Source organism: Mustelus asterias, chromosome 7, assembly GCF_964213995.1.
Source record: "Mustelus asterias chromosome 7, sMusAst1.hap1.1, whole genome shotgun sequence".
NCBI lineage: Eukaryota > Metazoa > Chordata > Chondrichthyes > Carcharhiniformes > Triakidae > Mustelus > Mustelus asterias.
Genome location: NC_135807.1, coordinates 9,950,905 through 9,971,493, shown reverse-complemented (window position 1 = coordinate 9,971,493; position 20,589 = coordinate 9,950,905). Strand labels below are relative to the sequence as shown.

The 20,589-nt window shown below is 44.4% G+C and overlaps 1 protein-coding gene and 1 pseudogene across 6 annotated transcripts in view; one reads left to right on the top strand and one right to left on the bottom strand.

Annotated features, from left to right (window-relative positions):
- vps13b (vacuolar protein sorting 13 homolog B) overlaps positions 1-20,589 on the bottom strand; it is a 993,302-nt gene that overhangs the window by 175,355 nt on the left and 797,358 nt on the right. For all 6 annotated transcript variants that reach the window (XM_078215655.1, XM_078215652.1, XM_078215654.1 and 3 more), the window contains one exon: positions 13,368-13,760. In XM_078215655.1, coding sequence (XP_078071781.1) covers positions 13,368-13,760 — 393 coding nt within the window. The remainder of the gene's footprint in view (positions 1-13,367; positions 13,761-20,589) is intronic.
- Positions 3,462-3,579, top strand: LOC144496228 (5S ribosomal RNA; annotated as a pseudogene).

The following is a 20,589-nucleotide window of genomic DNA, read 5'->3' as shown; positions in this document are numbered from 1 at the left end:
GATGTCAGATTTATTCTCCCTTGGACAACGGCACAATAAATTAAATAGTGCAAGGCTAAAAGAAACATTTATCTTTGCCTTCTTTCTTTCTACAGTTCTTATGAATCAGTTCTCTGATCTTTACATCTGTACGTAATTAATACAGGATGCCAACTCCTAAGCAACATTGTGGAATTAGGAGCAAACCATTGAAGCAACTGAACTTTCCGCAATAATTTATGGAACCCAATATATTCTGCTGACTGACTGATCTGCCTTGTAAAGGAAATATAACATGTTCTCCTGTGTTCGATTGAATATTCTGCATACTTGACTGTTTCCAAAACTGTGTTTTAATTCAAGTTCAAGAAGAAATAATTTAATGGTTTCCTCAAACATTGCTCAAAGGCAGAAGCCTGAAACATGTCTTTTAAATTGCACACTTACAGATGTTGACTGCAGAAAACAATTGAACTCCGGGGTGCTATTGAAGGCTGTTCTTTCTCCTCTAATGTTGGAACATGTGAATACTTAACATACAATTTAAAAAGCATTATATTTTGTCCAAACTAAACAACGGAACCAAGTTATTCCATGCTGACATATATTCTGTGGTTCTAACTATCTGTCCCCAACCACATTTTCTGTGGGCTGTATAAACAAATAATGAGCCGCGTCGCACCACTTGTAACTTCAAACTGTCGGCTGCAGAGCAAAACGCTGTTCAAACATTTGCATTTATATAGCGCCGTTCATGACCACAGGGTTTACACTCAATTGTGTACTTTTGCATTATAGTCAGTGTTGTAGTTGCGAGCTCTTTTATGTCCACCAGAGAGGATTGACGGAGCTTTGGCTTAAGGTCTCATCGAAAACACAGCACCATAGAACCCTACAGCGCATAAGGAGGCCATTCAGCCCATCGAGTCTGCAATGACCACAATCTCACCCAGGCCCTATCCCCAAAACCCCATGCGTTTACCCTAGCTAGCCCCCTTGACACTAAGGGGCAATTTAGCATAGCCAATCCACCTAACCCACACATCTTTGGACTGTGGGAGGAAACCGGAGCACCCGGAGGAAACCCACGCAGACACGGGGAGAACACGCAGACTCCACACTCCCAAGCCGGGATTTGAACCCGAGACCCTGGTGCTGTGAGTCAGCAGTGCTAACCACTGTGTCACCCAAAAGGTGCAGCACTCTCTCGGTACCGCACCAGGAATGTCAGCCTCGATTCTTGTGCACGAATCTTCACAATGGGACGTGAAACGTGCAACTTATTGATTTGTCGTCAAAACTGCTACTAACTGAGCCACGGCTGATACCGTTCAGGTCTGATGCGGCTGTGTGTGCAGCTTTGCGGAATCCATGGTCCAACACCATATAACCGGCAGTAAATGTACACAGTGATCTTAAGCAGATGAGATTCTTGTGCATGTCACTTACAACCTTTCCTGTTAACATCATATATATTGACTGCTGGAAGCCCATATTTGTTGCCTTCACATCAAACACAAGAGAAGCAGGCACATTTATTATTTTAATCCATCCCAGTACTTATTTTCACTTTATTGGGGTACTGTGGTGTTCTTTTACACATCATTTCTGTAGGATTTAATTAAATTTTATGGCTTCAGCCAAGAATCCTGGATGTTTTGTGTCTAACTAGGTTCAAGTAAAGTTCGGGTCAGAGATGAATCAGAAGAAAACACAGAGATGGTTATCAATTTATATGATCTCATCTTGCTAAATCACCGAGCAGGCAGGTAAACAGCTCAGTCATTTGGAAGAGGCAGCAGCGACGAGTTAGAATCCTGACAATAACTAATTGCTTTAACAAAGCAATGTTAAAAATTACAAATTTGAAAAATGTTGCAATTTCCTTAAGATGTAAACGATTAAAGGATAAAACGAAGTGACCGCAAGAACGGTGTCTGACCTCGTTTTAATTTCAACTAATCTTCACTTAAATATTTCAGGAAGCATTTTTTTAAAAACAATCTATGTGACATCAGGCTTCATCTACATGCCCAGAGGCGACACAGTGGCACAGTGGTTAGCACTGCTGCTTCACAGCGCCAGGGACCCGGGTTCAATTCCCAGCTTAGATCACTGGCTGTGTGAAGTTTGCACATTCTCCCCGTGTCTGTGTGGGTTTCCTCCGGGTGCTCCAGTTTCCTCCCACAGTCCGAAAGGCGTGCTGGTGAGGTGCATTGACCCGAACAGACGCCGGACTGTAGCGACTAGAGGAATTTCACAGTAACTTCATTGCAGTGTTAATGTAAGCCTTACTTGTGACTAACAAATAAACTTCTTTTTTAGTTGTGTTCGGTACATTTATTTGAATTCTAACCGACTGATCATTGTCAGCACTTCATAACAGAACATTTCTGGAGGCGTTAGGATGTTGCGAGTTTGCAATTTATTGCAGGATTCTAGCCCAGGATTAGGCGGCTGCTTGTTTTGCCAACATCTGGTTGGTCCTCCTATATCTTACTCCCAGCAGATTGCAGAGCACACCTCAGCACAAAGCTAAGGCAGACGGGAATTAAGATCCTTTTGTTTTTTTTCTTAAATCATCTCAAGATTCAGTAAACTTAACTTTCTGTCAGCAAAAATCTCCTCTTACTTGTTCGTTTCAGCAGGCAGGAGATATGTTGTAATGACAATCAAAATCCCAGCTGTTATTTAGCCAATATGGTCGTAACCTCTTATTGAGTGCTGGGAAGAGAGAGGGTTTAAGCTACTTGTGACAACGTGTCAAAAATGACAAAATCAAGGTACCTACACCCAATATTCAAGAAACAGTGCCGGGGAAATGTTAACGGTGATTTGTATTCATCTCCACAAACCACACTTAGCTCCAATCCCCCATGGTCTCTTTAATGTTTAATTTGTCCTCTGGCTTACACTGACAAAAGAATTTATTTCCTGTGGTAAAAGCAGCGGTAAATATTTGAGCCGATTTCCAGGGTAGAGGATTTTTAATTCCATGTAAAGTAGCTTCTGGCTGTGGCAGTACGGGGGGCAAATTAACACCAAACAATCTGACCATTAACATTGGTATTGTGTGATCACTTTGGTAACACGAGGGATTCCTCGTTTTGTTGTTCTCCTTCTCGTAATTCATCAATGGATACTTCACACAGAGGCAAGACTAAAAAAGGCTCCGTGAAGCAATAAAGTCATACTCCTATTCATCATTTTGTCTATGAGCTCCTTTGGAAAGTAACTTGAGCCACAGTTAAATAGACCAAAATAGCTCCCCAGTAGCCGGATGTGGAATTACAATGCCTAGTTTAATACTCTGCTGGAGAGACTGGGGTTGATTCCAAAATGGATGATTGGACTGTATAGAATTAGTTGACCTCAATGGAAAGGGACAATGTCCAAGAGAAGGATGGGGAAATATTGATATGGCCCCTGCTCTCGATTACTGACCAGTGACCCGTGCTGAAAGTGCAACGCCAAGTTTGGCCTACGGCTGGCCATACTAGTCTGAAAACACCCGATCCCGTCTGATCTCGGAAGCTAAGCAGACTCAGTCTGGATAGTAGTTAGATGGGAGACGCCTGGGAATACCAGGTGCAGTAGGCTTTGGGCGGCACAATGTCTCAGTGGTTAGCACGACTGCCTCATAGCGCTAGGGACCCGGGTTCGATTCCTGGCTTGGGTCACTGCTTGTGTGGGCTGTGCACGTTCTCCCCATGTCTGCGTGGGTTTCCTCCGGGTGCTCCAGTTTCCTCCCACACTCCGAAAGACGTGCTGGTTAGGTGTATTGACCATGCTAAATTCTCCCTCAGTATACCCGAACAGGCGCCGGAGTGTGGCGACTAGGAGATTTATATGATTTCATCTTGCTAAATCACCAAGCAGGCAGGTAAACAGCTCAGTCATTTGGAAGAGGCAGCAGCGACGAGTTAGAATCCTGACAATAACTAATTGCTTTAACAAAGCAATGTTAAACTTCATTGCAGTGTTAATGTAAGACTACTTGTGACAAATAAACTTTACTTTTTTAAGTCAAGAATGTGACGCATCCATAATATCATAACACTCAGGGATACGGGACAAGTGCTGGAAAATGGGATCATGCTGAGTCCAAGGCAGATTTGATTTTGATTGATTTGTTATTGTCACATGTATTGGGATACAACAAAAAGTATTGTTTCTTGTGCGCTATATAGATAAAACATACCGTTCACAGGGTACGTAGGGGAGAAGGAAAGGAGAGGGTGCAGAATGCAGTATAATAGTCATAGCAAGGGTGAAGAGAAAGATCAGCTTCAAATACAATAGGACCATTTAAATGTCTGATAGCAGAGAAGAAGCTGTTCTTGAGTCGGTTGGTACGCGTTTTCAGAATTCTGTATCTTTTTCACGATGGAAGAAGGTGAAAGAGAATGATTATGCTGGCTGCTTTTCCGAGACAGCAGGAAGTGTAGACAGAATTGATGGATGGGAGGCTGGTTTTTGTGATGGACTAGGCTACATTAACAACTCTTTGTATTTTCTAGTGGTCTTGATCAGAACAGGACCCATACCAAGCCGTGATACAGCTGGAAAGGATGCTTTCTATGGTGCATCTGTAAAAATTGGAGAGAAGCGTAGCGGACATGCCAAATTTCCTTAACCTTCTGAGAAAGTAGAGGCATTGGTGGGCTTTCTTAACTACAGCATCGGCGTGGAGGGACCAGGACAGGTTGTTGGTGATCTGAACACCTAAAAACTTGAAGCTCTTAACTTTCGCCACTTCATCAGCGTTGATGTAGACAGGGGCATGTCCTTCACTACATTTCCTGAAGTCGATGACTATCTTCTTCGTTTTACTGACATTGAGGGAGAGACTTTTGTCGTTGCTCCATTTCACCAGATTCTCTATCTCTTTCCTGTACTCCGTCTCGTCATTGTTTGCGATCAGACTCACTACGGTGGTCTCATCAGCAAACTTGAAAATCAAGTTGGAAGGGAATTTGGCCGCACAGTCATCGGTGTATAAGGAGTATAGAGAGGGGCTGAGGACACAGCCTTGTGGGGCACCGGTGTTGAGGATGATCGTGGAGGAGGTGTTGTTGCCAATCCTTACCGATTGCGGTCTGTGGTCTGTCTAGGATCTAGTCGCAGAGGGAGGAGCCAAGCCCCAGACTACAGAGTTTGGAGAGGACTTTTGTTGAACTAATGGTGTTGAAGGCTGAGCTGTAGTCAATAAATCGGAGTTTGACATGAGATGGCGAGCCTCCAGAGTCAACCGTCAGATGCTGGATGTCCAGTGGGATGGGCAGTAAGATCTGGTGGAAACCCATGAGGGTCTGCATGCCATTGACTCGGTCATGGAAGAGTCCATACGGAGCATGAGCACTGCGTTGACCCTTAACACCGGGTGCACATCCTGCTCTATTGAGAGAGTGGCAACCCTCACGGAGAGGCAGCTCCAGGAATAGAATGAGGGGTTCCAGGGTCACGCTTGCACCTACAATCCAACACACTGTCAGTGTGAGAAATGGATGAGGCACCTAGTCTTTTCGTTAAGTGTTACTCCATCAATGGTGAGCAGGGAGGTGAAGACACACCTCACACTGCGCTGATGATGCTGCAACGATTTAAGGATTGGCCAGCTATGGGCCTTGATGCATCCTCCCAAGCGGAGCTTACTCAGGCCCTGCCAGACAGATGACGACTGCCAAGGTTACCACGGTCACCAGGACAGCAAAGTCAGCAAGCTGCCTCCCATGCTGCTGCGAGGTTCGGGGGAATACCAAGATGCAATACCCGCAGATTGTTTTTACAGATGCACCATAGAAAGCATTCTTTCTGCTTGTAACACAGCTTGGTGTGGCTCCTGCTCTGCCCACGATCACAACAAACTACAAAGGGTCGTGAACGAAGCCTAGTCCATCACTCAAACCAGCCTCCCATCCATTGACAGTCTACACTTCCCACTGCCTTGGAAAAGCAGCCAGCATAATTAAGGATCCCCATGCACCCTGGACATACTCTCTTCCACCACCTTCTGTCGGGAAAAGGATACAAAAGTCTGAAGACACATCCAAAGATGTGCGGGTTAGGTTGATTGGCCATGATCAATTGACCCAAGTGTCAGGGGATTAGCAGGGTAAATGTGCAGGGTTACAGGAATATGGCCTGGGTGGGATTGTGGTCGGTGCAGACTCGATGGGTCGAATGGCCTCCTTCTGCACTGTAGGGATCCTATGATTCTGTTCTATGATTCTATGATTACATGTACCGATCGACTCAAGAACAGCTTCTTCCCTGCTGCCATCAGACTTTTGAATGAACCTACCTCACATTAAGTTGATCTTTCTCTACACGCTAGCTATGACTGTAACACTACATTCTGCGCCCTCTCCCTTCCTTCTCTATGCACGGTATGCTTTGTCTGTATAGTGCACAAGACATAATACTTTTCACTGTATGCTAATACATGTGACAATAATAAATCAAATGAAATCAAAAAGTTGAAGGCACCTTCAATCCACCGAACCTGCACATCTTTCAGACTGTGGGAGGAAACTGGAGCACCCGGAGTAAACCCACGCAGACACGGGGAGAATGTGCAAACTCCACACAGAGAGTGACCCAAGGCCAGAATTGAACCCGGGTCCCTGTGAGGCAGCGGTGCTAACCACTGTGCCCCTTTAGTTCCTTTGGTTTCCCTTAGCATTTCAGAAGAGATTTCTTAAAATTGGGTTTCATAGAGGTGTTTATAATAATGATTTTGAAGTTGTGTTAGGGATGGCAACTTTGTATGTTCTTTGTCTGTTCTTGTGAATTAACATCAATATTTATTTTGCTTTAATGAGATGAGTTGGCAGCATGGTTTTAAAAGGTGCCAGATGCTGCACAGGCTTGTAACTGTATGGGGTTGTATGTTGCTGGCATTTTGGGTTGAGTTGTCACATAATGATTGTTTGCAAAGGAGACACTGCCATTGGCTTGAGGATGTATCGATGTCTTGGATACCTAGCTGAAGGTTCAAAGCATCCCTAGTGTTCCAGCCTCCCTGGAAAGTTCTGCCTTGATGTCCAGGCACTTCCTTAGATCCATTACTGGAGTCATCCTCCCTGAATGTTCGATGGATGTTTCTGTGAATGGGAAGCGGTTTCCAGTGGTGTTCCACAGGACTCAGTGTGGGGGCACTTACTGTTTGCTGCATACATTAATGATTTGGACTTAAATATAGGAGACATGATTGGGAAATTTGCAAATGACACAAAAATTTGTTGTGTAGTTGATGGTGAAGAGCAAAACTGTTGTCTCCAGTGATATTTGATAGTTCACTTGAGTGGGCGGAAAAGTGACAAGCAGAATTCAGGCTGGAGAACATAAGGCTTTTGCAAAGGACAAATGAACAAAGAACAAAGAAAGTTACAGCACAGGAACAGGCCCTTTGGCCCTCCAAGCCTGCACCGACCATGCTGCCCGACTGAACTAAAACCCCCTCCCCTTCCAGGGTCCATATCCCTTTATTCCCATCTTATTCATGTATTTGTCAAGGCACGCCTTAAAAAGTCACTATCGTATCTGTTTCCACTACCTCCTGCGGGAGCAAGTTCCAGACACCCACCACCCTCTGTGTAAAAAAAACTTGTCTCGTACATCTTTAAACCTTGCCTCTTGGCATCTTAAACCTATGCCTCCTAGTAATTGACTCTTAATCATAGAAATCATAGAAACCCTACAGCACAGAAAGAGGCCATTCGGCCCATTGAGTCTGCACCGACCACAATCCCACCCAGGCCCTACCCCCATATCCCTACATATTTTACCCGCTAATCCCTCTAATCTACGCATCCCAGGACACTAAGGGGCAATTTTTAGCATGGCCAATCAACCTAACCCGCACATCTTTGGACTGTGGAAGGAAACCGGAGCACCCGAAGGAAACCCACGCAGACACGAGGAGAATGTGCAAACTCCACACAGGCAGTGACCCAAGCCGGGAATCGAACCCAGGTCCCTGGAGCTGTGAAGCAGCAGTGCTAACCACTGTGCTACCGTGCTACTACCTCTTCCACCCTGGAAAAAAACTTCTGACTATCCACTTGAAGCAAAGGAAAACCCAAAAAATGGAAGATATTGAGAAGGATAGAGGAAGTGAGATACCTTGACGTGCATATCCTTACATCCTTGAAGGTGACAGGACAGGTGGATATGGTGTTACAGAAGGCATATGGAATGCTTTCCTTTACTGGGTGAGGTATTGAGTACAAAAGCAGGGATGCAATGCTGGACCTGTACAAACCGCTGGTTAGCCTACAGCTGGAATTCTGTACACAGTTCTGGTCACCACATTACAGGAAGGACATAATTGCTCTGGAGAGAGTACAGAGGAGATTTACAAGAATGCTGCCAAGGCTTGTAAATTGCAGCTATGAGGAGAGATTGGATAGGCTAGGGTTGTTATTCTTAGAACAGAGATGGCTGAGGAGATGACCAAATTGAGCTGTACAAAATTATGAGGGGCCTAGATAGGGTAGACAGGAAAGAGATGTTTCCCCCCAGCTGTGGGGTCAAATACCAGGGGACAAAGATTTAAGGTGACTGGTATTTAATTTGATTTATTATTGTCACATGTACTAGTAGACAGTGAGGAGTATTGTTTCTTGCGCACCATACAGACAAAGTATACCATACACAAGGAAGGAAAGGAGAGGGTGCAGAATGTAGTGTTACAGTTATAGCTAGGGTGTAAAGAAAGATCAAACTTAATGCAAGGTAGGTCCATTCAAAAGTCTAATTGCAGCAGGGAAGAAGCTGAGATATGTGACCTCAGACTTTTCTGTCTTTTTCCTGATGGAAGAAGGTGGAAGAGAGTATGCCCAAGGTGCGTGGGCCCTTGATTATACTGGCTGCTTTGCTGAGGCAGCGGGAAGTGTAGACAGAGTCAATGGATGGGAGGCTGGCTTGAGTGATGGACTGGGCTTTGTTCACGACCCTTTGAAGTTTATTGCAGTCTTGGACAGAGCAGGAGGCATACCAAGCTGTGATACAACCAGAAAGAATATTTTCTATAGTGCATCTGTAGAAGTTGGTGAGAGTTGTAACGGACATGCCAAATTTCCTTAGTCTCCTGAGAAAGTAGAGGCGTTGGTGGGCTTTCTCAACTATAGCATCCGCATGGAGGGACCAGGACAGGATGTTGGTGATCTGGACACCTAAAAACTTGGAAGCACTCAACCAATTTTACTTCCTAGACAGGGGCATGCCCTCCACTACGCTTCTGAAGTCGATGACAATCTCCTTCATTTTGTCGACATTGAGGGAGAGATTATTGTTATCGCAACAATTCACCAGATCCTCTATCTCTTTCCTGTACTCTGTTTGAGATCCGACCCACAACGGTGGTGTCGTCAGCAAACTTGAAAATCGAGATGAAGAGGAATTTGGCCACACAGTCAGAGGTGTATAAGGAGTATACTAAGAGGCTGAGGACACAGCCTTGTAGAGCACCAGTGTTGAGGATGATCGTGGAGGAGGTGTTGTTGCCTATCCTTACTGACTGCGCTTTGTGGGTTAGGAAGTCTAAGTCTAAGTCTAATTGGGTCAGTGGGCCGACGAATGGCAGATGGAGTTTAATTTAGGTAAATGCGAGGTGATGCATTTTGGTCGATTGAACCAGGGCAGGACTTACTCAGTTAATGGTAGGGTGTTGGGGAGAGTTACAGAACAAAGAGATCTAGGGGTATGGGTTCATAGCTCCTTGAAAGTGGAGTCACAGGTGGACAGAGTGGTGAAGAAGGCATTCAGCATGCTTGGTTTCATCGGTCAGAACATTAAATACAGGAGTTGGGACATCTTGTTGAAGTTGTACAAGACATTGGTAAGGCCGAACTTGGAATACTGTATGCAGTTCTGGTCACCCTATTATAGAAAGGATATTATTAAACTAGAAAGAGTGCAGAAGAGATTTACTAGGATGCTACCGGGACTTGATGGTTTGAGTTATAAGGAGAGGTTGGATAGACTGGGACTTTTTTCTCTGGAGTGTAGGAGGCTGAGGGGTGATCTTATAGAGGTCTATAAAATAATGAGGGGCATAGATCAGCTAGATAGTCAATATCTTTTCCCAAAGGTAGGGGGAGTCTAAAACTAGAGGGCATTGGTTTAAGATGAGAGGGGAGAGATACAAAAGGGTCCAGAGGGGCATTTTTTTCACACAGAGGGTGGTGATGTCTGGAACAAGCTGCCAGAGGTAGTACGAGAGGCGGGTACAATTTTGTCTTTTAAAAAGCATTTAGATAGTTACATGGGTAAGATGGGTATAGAGGGATATGGGCCAAATGTCGGCAATTGGGACTAGCTTCGGGGTTTAAAAAAAAGAGGCGGCATGGACAAGTTGGGCCGAAGGGCATGTTTCCATGCTGTAAACCTTTATGACTCTATGAGCCTATGATTCTATTTAAAGAAATGAAGAATTTTCCTGACTGTACTGCTTCTGGTCAAATATAATTGCACCTCCCTCTAGCATCCTCCTCAGAATGATAACAATGTCCATTTCATGCTGCATTTGATGTAACAGAGTTTATATTGCATGCAGTCCTCAGCCTTGGGAACTAAAAATGAGTTACTGCTGCAGTTTTATTCTGCACTGTTTTCTGCTTCCCTATTATACATCGTTGCAGGGAAATATCTTCTCAAATAGGCAACATTTGAACAGAAATTAGACAGTGGATTCTGCTGAACCCCCTGTAGCAATTGGAATCTGCTTCATCTAACAGCAAAGTTGCACATTATGATTATGCTTCAGTTTCTGAGCTAAAAACAAAGACACCAGAGAGACGTTTCCAGGTGCTGCCAGTTATTAGGTATCAATAGGGGCTGCACGGTGGCACAGTGGTTAGCACTGCTGCCTCAAAGCTCCAAGGATCTGGGTTCGATTCCAGGCTTGGGTCACTGTCTGTGTGGAGTTTGCACACTCTCCCCGTGTCTGCGTGGGTTTCCTCCAGGTGCTCCGGTTTCCTCCCACAGTCCAAAGGTGTGCGGGTTAGGTGGATTGGCCCTGCTAAATTGCACCTTAGTGTCCCGGGATGTGTAGTATAGAGGGATTGGCGGGGTAAATGTGGGGGGTTGTGGGGATAGGGCTTGGAGTGGGATTGTTGTCGGTGCAGACTCGATGTGCTGAATAGCCTCCTTCTGCACTGTAAGGATTCTATAACTCTATGAAAAATTAATGTGAGTTCTGCTCTAACACACAAGATAAATTCAAAATAAATGTGCATTCTCTTTCAACCTAAGATTTCACAACAAGGGTTTGGCTAGAAGAACTCACTCTTCATTTGTACCAGCTGCCTTTAGCAAGGCGATATCATACAGTATATCAGCAACTGCAGCAAATGACTCACCTGGCGCAAAACTCAGTGTCTTCCTTTTTTAATATGCATTACAAAAGTCACTGCATTTTTAACTTTCAATAACTTCATAGACATAGAATTCTATGATTCTATGAAAGGCACGGGCAGTACTAATACTCAACAGTGTTGTTGAATAACAATGGCCAACAGGTCAACCCTTTGCTGAATGCAACTACGAAGCCAACTGTGAGGAGGAGAATAATGCTTAAAGGATTAGTAGCCCTTCAAATGGAGGAGAATAATGCTTAAAGGATTAGAATATCTGTGTTACATACATGCCCATGGAATGTCGGTATGTACACTTTATAAATAAATTTGAATCAAGTCAAATGTACTTTCAAAAGGGGGAAATATACACATTACTTAGACCCACAAGAACTGAACTACACCCATAGAACCATAGAAAATTACAGCTCAGAAACAGGCCTTTTGGCCCTTCTTGTCTGTGCCGAACCATTTTTTGCCTCGTCCCACTGACCTGCACTTGGACCATATCCCTCCACACCCCTCTCACCCATGAACCCGTCCAAGTTTTTCTTAAATGTTAAAATTTACCACTTTATCCGGCAGCTCATTCCACACTCCCACCACTCTCTGCGTGAAGAAGCCCCCCCCTAATATTCCCTTTAAACTTTTCTCCTTTCACCCTTAACCCATGCCCTCTGGTTTTTTTCTCCCCTAGCCTCAGCAGAAAAAGCCTGCTTGCATTCACTCTATCTATACCCATCAAAATCTTATACACCTCTGTCAAATCTCCCCTCAACCTTCTACGCTCCAGGGAATAAAGTCCCAACCTATTCAATCTCTCTCTGTAACTCAGCTTCTCAAGTCCCGGCAACATCCTTGTGAACCTTCTCTGCACTCTTTCAACCTTATTTACATCTTTCCTGTAACTAGGTGACCAAAACTGTACACAATACTCCAAATTCGGCCTCACCAGTGCCTTATATAACCTTGCCATAACACTCCAACTTTTATACTCGATACTCCGATTTATAAAGGCCAATGTACCAAAGGCACTCTTTACGACCCTATCCACCTGTGACGTCACTTTTAGGGAATTCTGTACCTGTATTCCCAGATCCCTCTGTTCAACTGCACTCTTCAGAGTCCTACCATTTACCCTGTACGTTCTACTTTGGTTTGTCCTTGCAAAGTGCAATATCTCACACTTGTCTGCATTAAATTCCATTTGCCATTTTTCAGCCCATTTTTCTAGTTGGTCCAAATCCCTCTGCAAGCTTTGAAAACCTTCCTCACTGTCCACTACACCTCCAATCTTTGTATCATCAGCAAACTTGCTGATCCAATTTACCACATTATCATCCAGATCATTGATATAGATGACAAACAACAATGGACCCAACACCGATCCCTGCGGCACACCACTAGTCACAGGCCTCCACTCAGAGAAGCAATCCTCCACAACCACTCTCTGGCTTCTTCCATTGAGCCAGTGTCTAATCCAATTTACTACCTCCCCATGTATACCTAGCGACTGAACCTTCCTAACTGACCTCCCATGAGGGACCTTGTCAAAGGCCTTGCTGAAATCCAGGTAGACAACATCCACCGCCTTCCTTTCATCCACTTTCACCCAGCTGTACTTGAACAATTTGCCAATCAAGATGAGATCTGGTTCGCTCCTCCCCTTCCAATTAGATTGATTAGAATAGATAGGTGCTTGACGGCTGGCACAGACACGATGGGCCAAAGGGCCTCTTTCTGTGCCGCAAGATTCTATGACCCTCGATACTCATATTGCATTTTAAAGCCTAATATTTAAAAAAATACTGCGGTAGAAGAAATGGTCATTTCACAAGAGAAAGAGCATTAAAGGCCAAGGAGCAAATTGTTTTCAGTTTCTCGCCCTTTTGCCACCTGATCAGAGGAGAAATGGTATTTAAATTAACGGAGGTACATCTTAACACCATTACTTTTCAGCCATTATTCATTAACCAGTAACAATAAATAACCGCGGTGTAATCTGGAAATGCAAGTTTTGTTACTCACCTGTGGGTTTGGGTCCAGCTTTTATGTCAAGGCTGCCTTTTAGGCTCGAAAGGGAGGTCAGAATGCCAGGCTTGTCAGGATGTGGTACAGTCTCCATTACAACAACAATCTGAGCCGTGTGAATGGAAAACTTTTGAAAGAAGGACACTGTTTTCCAAATGCTTCCTTGACCCACTGCCCTCTCGGTAAACAATCCAGGTTCATTCCTCGTACCAGATGCTGATGTAAACATCTCCTCTTTACTGTAAACTGTTTCGGGGGAAACCGCAGCTTTGGAGGTGATCTCGGAACCATATCTGGGCAGGATCCTCTTTAAAAAATTTGTTGCTTGATCCAGTTTGACAAGGCTTAAGTTGACTTTCCAGGGACGTGATAACTCCAAATGAACTTCAGCTGTTTTGGGGGAAAAAAAGAACAGAAACTTTAAAAAAAACACCCATTCAGGAAAATACCAGTTACAGGCTGTGACATACATGTCAAATCAAAGGCCTTGGTCTTGTTACTTTACTGAACGTGTCATATACAGAACAATGGCATCTAGAAAATACAACTGCACTGTGCAGTTGGGAGGGGAGATGGGGATGAAGAAAATAAAACATAACCATCTGTACTGGTTAAGCAGTTTTCGGAAGCCCGTTTATACGATTTGTTTCTGGTTACTGGAAAAAACTACAATAACACATACTGAATTTCTAAACATAGAACTATCCTTAATTATGGTTTTAATAGTTAGAAATGTTTTTCAACCTAAACAAAGCTTGTTGTCTAGAACTGTGAAAGGATCATTACTTCTATTTACTCAATTGTACAGAACAGCCTTAAACACAAGTCTTCAGGGCAGCACAGTGGTTAACATTGCTGCCTCACAGTGCCAGGGACACCGGTTCAATTCCGGCCTCGGGTGACTGTCTGTATGGAGTTTGCACATTCTCTCCCTGTTTGCGTGGGTTGCCTCCAGGTGCTCCCATACTCCAAAGATGTGCGAGTTAGATGGATTGGCCATGTTAAATTGCCCCTTAGGCTCTAATTTTACCGGCACACAAGGCTCGCAGAACAGCATTCTCTGGTAGCCTGGGGTGGGCGTGCCGATAAAATTCTGGCCTTAGTGCCAGGGGGACAAGCAGGGTAAATATGAAGCATAGAACCCTACAGTGCAGAAGGAGGCCACTTGGCCCATCGAGTCTGCACAGACCACAATCCCACCCAGGCCCTATCCCCATAACCCCACTTATCCATCCTGCTAGTCCCCCAACACTGAGGGGCAATTTACATTGGCTAATCAACATAACCTGCGCATCTTTGGACTGTGGGAGGAAACTGGAGCACCTGGAGGAAACCCACGCAGACACGGGGAGAATGTGCAAACTCCACACAGATAGTCACCCGAGGTCAGAATAGATCCTGGGTCTCTGGCACTGTGAGGGAGCGGTGCTAGCCACTGTGCCACCGTGCTGCCCATGGGGTTACAGGGATAAGGCCTGGGTAGGATTATTGTGGTGCAGGCTTGATGGGTCGAATGGCCTCTCTCTGCACTGTAGGGATTCTATGATTCATTTAAATCGGAGTTATAGTCAATGTAGCCAGCAGCCAGTGGATGGTCAAGAGTAGAGAGAACCTTTGTATTCCTCAAAAGCGAGCTGCTCTGTTTACCTTCTTTGAAGTAAAACATTGAACCAAAATTTACTCAAGAGCACATCTTGTATGTATTAGTCAATTTGTCAAATCCACAGGCTCCTTACCAACACTGAGAGAAATACAAATCAACTAATTTTTGAACAATACATTAAACGCCACATAATAAATATCAAGTTACGATGATATGGTGTGGTATGTGAAGTGATGGGCACTTGGGGTTACAAGAGGTGCATGTAGTCCTTGCATGGGGCTGGGCCTACTTGTGCCATAAGTTAAATTATGAATCCCACGCATGTCTGCACTGCTTCCTTCAAACATATGTTATTCTGTAGCAGGCTGGTTCTGCTTTTATTTTGCATTTGCCTTTTATTAAAACTAAAAAATGGTCTCTGCTGTTGCGAGGGAGCAACTAACAGATGACTGGACTGGAGAGTTCTGTTAAAGGCTAAATATGCAAGGTATAGTTGGATGTCGTTAAAGTGAAATATCACATTGGGCTCAAAATGCTGGGGGTGCTAAAATATGAAGAAATAACTTCACCGTAACCTTCCATTGTTTGATTTCTTTTTAAATGGGGTATTGCTAGCAACAAATATGTGCCAATAATAAGCTCAGAAAAATTCAGAAAAGCAGGTTCCTTGTATTATATCCCGTCTTGCAGCTTCATCTTTAAACTGATAGCTTATTTTTATTGATTTGATTTATTGTCAAATGTACTAACATACAGTGAAAAGTATTGTTTCTTATGCACTATATAGATAAAGCAAAACGTTCATAGAGAAGGAAAGGAGAGAGTGCAGAACGTAGTGTTACAGTCACAGCTAGGGTGCAGAGAAAGATCAATTTAGTGTGAGGTATATTGAAAAGAAAGGTTACTATTACGCGTCTTAAGAGACTATTCTTAGGCTCATTTTTTGGCAAATTGTAACTGCATCCACAAAGTATAGTGAAACATGAATGTAGACATGAGGCAAAGATTTGATTTTGCAATAAAAGAAAGGAAAAGTGCTTTTCACACCTTCACAATCTCCTAACTTTCTTTACAGTCAACTGTGTATTTATGATGTATAACTACTGCTTCAAAGCTGGGACTCACAGCAGCCAAGTTGTACACACCAAGGTTCCACGAGCAGCAGTGAGCTAAAATACCAGATAAGCTGTTTCAGTGGTGTTAGTTGAGGGATAAATATTTCCTTTGACACCAGATGAACAACCCAGCTCTGCTTCAAACTGGACCTTGGAACTTTTACACCCACCTGACAGGGTGAACGGAGCTACGAATAAACATCTTAAACAAAACGGACTTATCCCTCCGCCTTGGTTTGTCGCAAGTATCTGGAATGGGGCTCGAACCTACAAGCTTCAGAGTTGAAGGCTGTGATTTAGTGGCCCCTTGATCACGGAAGCAAATCACGTAATGGCTGCTAAATCTTGCCAGCAGCCAAAACCTCAGCTTGAGATCTTCCTCAACCACTCCCCAACCCCGGCTGTGTTGTGATTAGAAAGGGCGTAAATCTGATTTCCATAAATTTCAATATATTAACATCTACTTACCGACCTTGATGCTGTAACATCCTAATTCTCCTTACCCACACCTTGTCCTCCCACCCAGCTGGCATGACATCACGCTGCACGAACCACTACAAAAATGAAACCCAGTCGTGATGACCACACCAGGAGTGCAGTGGGAAGTATAGCCCCCTGGTGATGAGGGGCAGGTCGTCAGTGCCATGACACTACCCCCTGGCACCCTGGTGTTGTGCCTGGGTGGAGGGGGGAAGGGGAAGGGGGGAGGCCCCATGCCTGTGGGGGAGATCCCCTGATATTGGCGTTGTGGTGCCCTGGTGCTGGCATTGTGGTGGGGGGTTGGGGAGGGACATTTATTTAAGTTTCCAATCAGGGCGCCCTTTTCGGGACTCCTGGCCTTACCGGCATCTTTAGGCCTCGCCCCTCCAGCTGTCGGTATGATTTTCATGGCCCCTTTCAAAATGTGGAGATGCCGGCGTTTCAAAATGCACAGAGTTGTTGTTGAACACAGTGAGAAAAGACAGCTATGAAGCTCATTTCACCGGTTCTCTCGCCTGAGCCAACACTCTGTGCATTTTTGGGGAGAATCGGTGCAGAGTCAAAGAGAATGCTACAACCAATTACACAAAGTTTGATAAAGAAATGCAAATTTTTCTGGCCAGGATTCTCCAGCTGGCCACAACCCACAGCAGGTTTTCCTCGTGGCGGAGGCAGTGAACCATTGGTCACCGGCTGGATCTTCCACTTCCACCGAAGTCAATGGCCATTTGCAAGGCTTTCCAATCCCACCGCCGGTGAACCGATGTCAACTTCAGCGGGATCAGAAGATCCCAACAGCAGGGAGGGCCGGAAAATCCCGTCATAATCAATACAGCACTTTTTTAACTTGATTCTTGGAAGCAAATGACCCTAAATTACATACATAGAAACGAGAAGCTGGAGTAGGCCATTCGGCCCTTCGAGCCTGCTCCACCATTCATTTTGATCATGGCTGATCATTGAATTCAATATCCTGATCCTCCCTTCCCCCCCAAATCCCTTGATCCCTTTAGCCCTAAGAGCTATATCTAATTTCTTCTTGAAATCAAGCAACATTTTGGCCTCAACTACATTCTGTGGTAGTGAATTCCACACATTCACCACCCTCTGGATGAAAAAAATTCTCCTCACCTCAGTTCTAAAAGGTTTACCCCTTATCCTCAAACTATGACTCCTAATTCTGGACTCCCCAACCATCGGGAACATTCTTTCTGAATCTATCCTGTTAGAATTTTATAAGTTTCTCTGAGATCCCCTCTCACTCTTCTAAACTCCAGTGAATATAATCCTAACTTAGTCTCTCCTCATATGACAGACCTGCCATCCCAGGAATCAGCCTAGTAAACGTTCACTGTATTTCCTCTATAGCAAGGACATCCTTCCGCAGATAAGGACACCAAAACTGCACACAATGCTCCAGTGTGGCCTCACCAACGCCCTATATAATTGCAGTAAAACATCCCTATCCCTATACTCAAATCCTCTTGCTATGAAGGCCAACATACCATTTGCCTTCTTTACTGCCTGCTGTACCTGCGCGCTTACTTTTCACGACTGATGCACGAGGACTCCAAGGTCTCGTTGAGTATCCACCTCCCTCAATTTACACCCATTTACACATGAGTAAGGTATACTGCCCAGGAATAATCCATGGTGTTATAAAGATTGTTTCTCAAAGAAAGTTTTACAAAAATGTAATTCAACTAAAACGGTTTCTGACAGTGAGACCTCCAATATTTGTAACTGATGTTAAACTGATGGACAGAAAGTCTTTTGCATTTACAGATGTAATAAATTACATTGCTTTGAAGAATTTATTTAATTTTAGATGAAGTTGCTTCTTTTCCTTTTTAAGTATATGGTTTGAATCTATGCCCAGATCGGAAAGAGCCGCTATAATAGTGTGGCCGCTTTAAAGGGCGCTTTGCAAGCCCCGTAACCGGGCCACAGCCAATGAAGCATGAGCGTGTGAACCTGGGCCAACCAGGCGTGAGCAGTCCCAGGGTTGGAGGGCTTCAGCTGGAGTCAGGGTAGGAGCAGACCTGTACTGGTTGTGCTGTTGAATCTTTCCTGTATATAGTACTTATCAATAAATCCTTAGTTAATTGTCTGCCATATCAAGTCGCCTCAAGTTGTTACAGCCGCTCTTCATGTTCTTAGTTGAAAATTTAAAGGAATCTGTCAAAAAAGTAACAACAGTTCAGACTTCCAACAAGATCAAGTTCACCTTCGGACAATGAAAGCCCCACCTGACATGACATCAAAGCTCCTGGGAAAGCAGAAGCTCTCCAGTATCTATATTTAGAAAATGGCGGCGCGGTGGCACAGTGGTTAGCACTGCTGCCTCACAGCACCAGGGACCCGGGTTCGATTCCCGGATTGGGTCACTGTCTGTGTGGAGTTTGCACGTTCAACCCGTGTCTGCGTGGGTTTCCTCCGGGTTCTCCACTTTCCTCCTACAGTCCAAAAGACATGCTAGTTGGGTACATTGTCATGCTAAATTTCCCTCAGTGTACCCGAACAGGCGCCGGAGTGTGACGACTAGGGGATTTTCACAGTAACTTCACTGCAGTGTTAATGTAAGCCTATGTGTAACGCTAATAAATAAACTTTAGATGCAACTTCAATCCATGCCTTCCTGAGTCGGTCAGGACTCAGAGTCGCTGAGCAGAAACTGATAGCCAAGTTCCGCACACATGAGGACGGCCTCAACCGGAATCTTGGGTTCATGTCACACTACCTGTAACCCCCACGACTTGCCTGGGCTTGCAAAATCTCATTAACTGTCCTGTCTGGAGACAATACACATCTCTTTAACCTGTGCTTAACGCTCTCTCCACTCACATTGTCTGTACGTTTAAGATTTGATTACCTGTAAAGATTCGCATTCCAACCATTATTTTGTAAATTGAGTTTGTGTCTTTATATGCCCTGTTTGTGAACAGAACTCCCATTTACCTGACGAAGGAGCAGCGCTCCGAAAGCTAGTGGATTTTGCTACCAAATAAACCTGTTGGACTTTCACCTGGTGTTATGAGACTTCTTACTGAGGCGGGTCATTAATGATAAGCAAAGGAGCTACAAAGTGGAACAGATTTGCAGTAAAAGTGCAGCCAGCTGACAGAGTAACATTTTGCAACATAAATAGTTGACCATCTGCCTGGTATGCGGCACTTCGTAGTCTGCACTGCAGAGCCAACCACAGGGCATCGAAAACCCTCTGGCAACATCCTGCGGGGTTACCGTTGACCAGAAATTGAACAGGACGATCCGTATAAACAGAATCATAAAATCATAAAATCCTGACTTGGAGCTTTATTGATGTTCCTTCATTGTCACTGGGCCAAAATTCTGGAACTCCCTCCCGAACAGCACTGTGGCTGTACCTACACCACACGGACTGCAGTGGTTCAAGGTGGCAGCTCATAACCACCTTCTTCAGGGCAATTGAGTTGGGCGATAAATGCTGGCTAGAATAAATTTTTAAAAAGCACTTTACAGCCAACAAGATACTTCGGATGCCTACTCACTGTTGAAATGCTGGAACTGCAAGAGCCAGTTTACACAGAAAGATCCCACAAACAACAGCCAGATAAAGGCTCATACAATCTTTTGTTTTTTGTGATGTTGATGGAGAACTATTGGTCAGGACCCTGGGAATGACTCCCTGGCTCTTCTTCCAAATAGTGCCATGGGATCTTTTACTTCCAGCTCCGAGAACAGATGGGACCTTAGGAGTTGATGGTCTAGTTGTATTATCGTTGGACAATTAATGTTCTGGGGACCCGGGTTTGAATCCTATCATGGCAGATGGTGGAATTTGAATTCAATAAAAAATTAAGGAATTAAGAATCTAATGAAACCATTGTCGATTGTCGGAAAAACCCATCTGGTTCATTAATGTCCTTTAGGTCCTTACCTGGTCTGGGCTACATGTGACTCCAGAGCCACAGCAATGTGGTTGACTCTCAACTGCTCTCTGAACAAGGGCAACACGGGATGAGCAATAAATGCTGGCCAG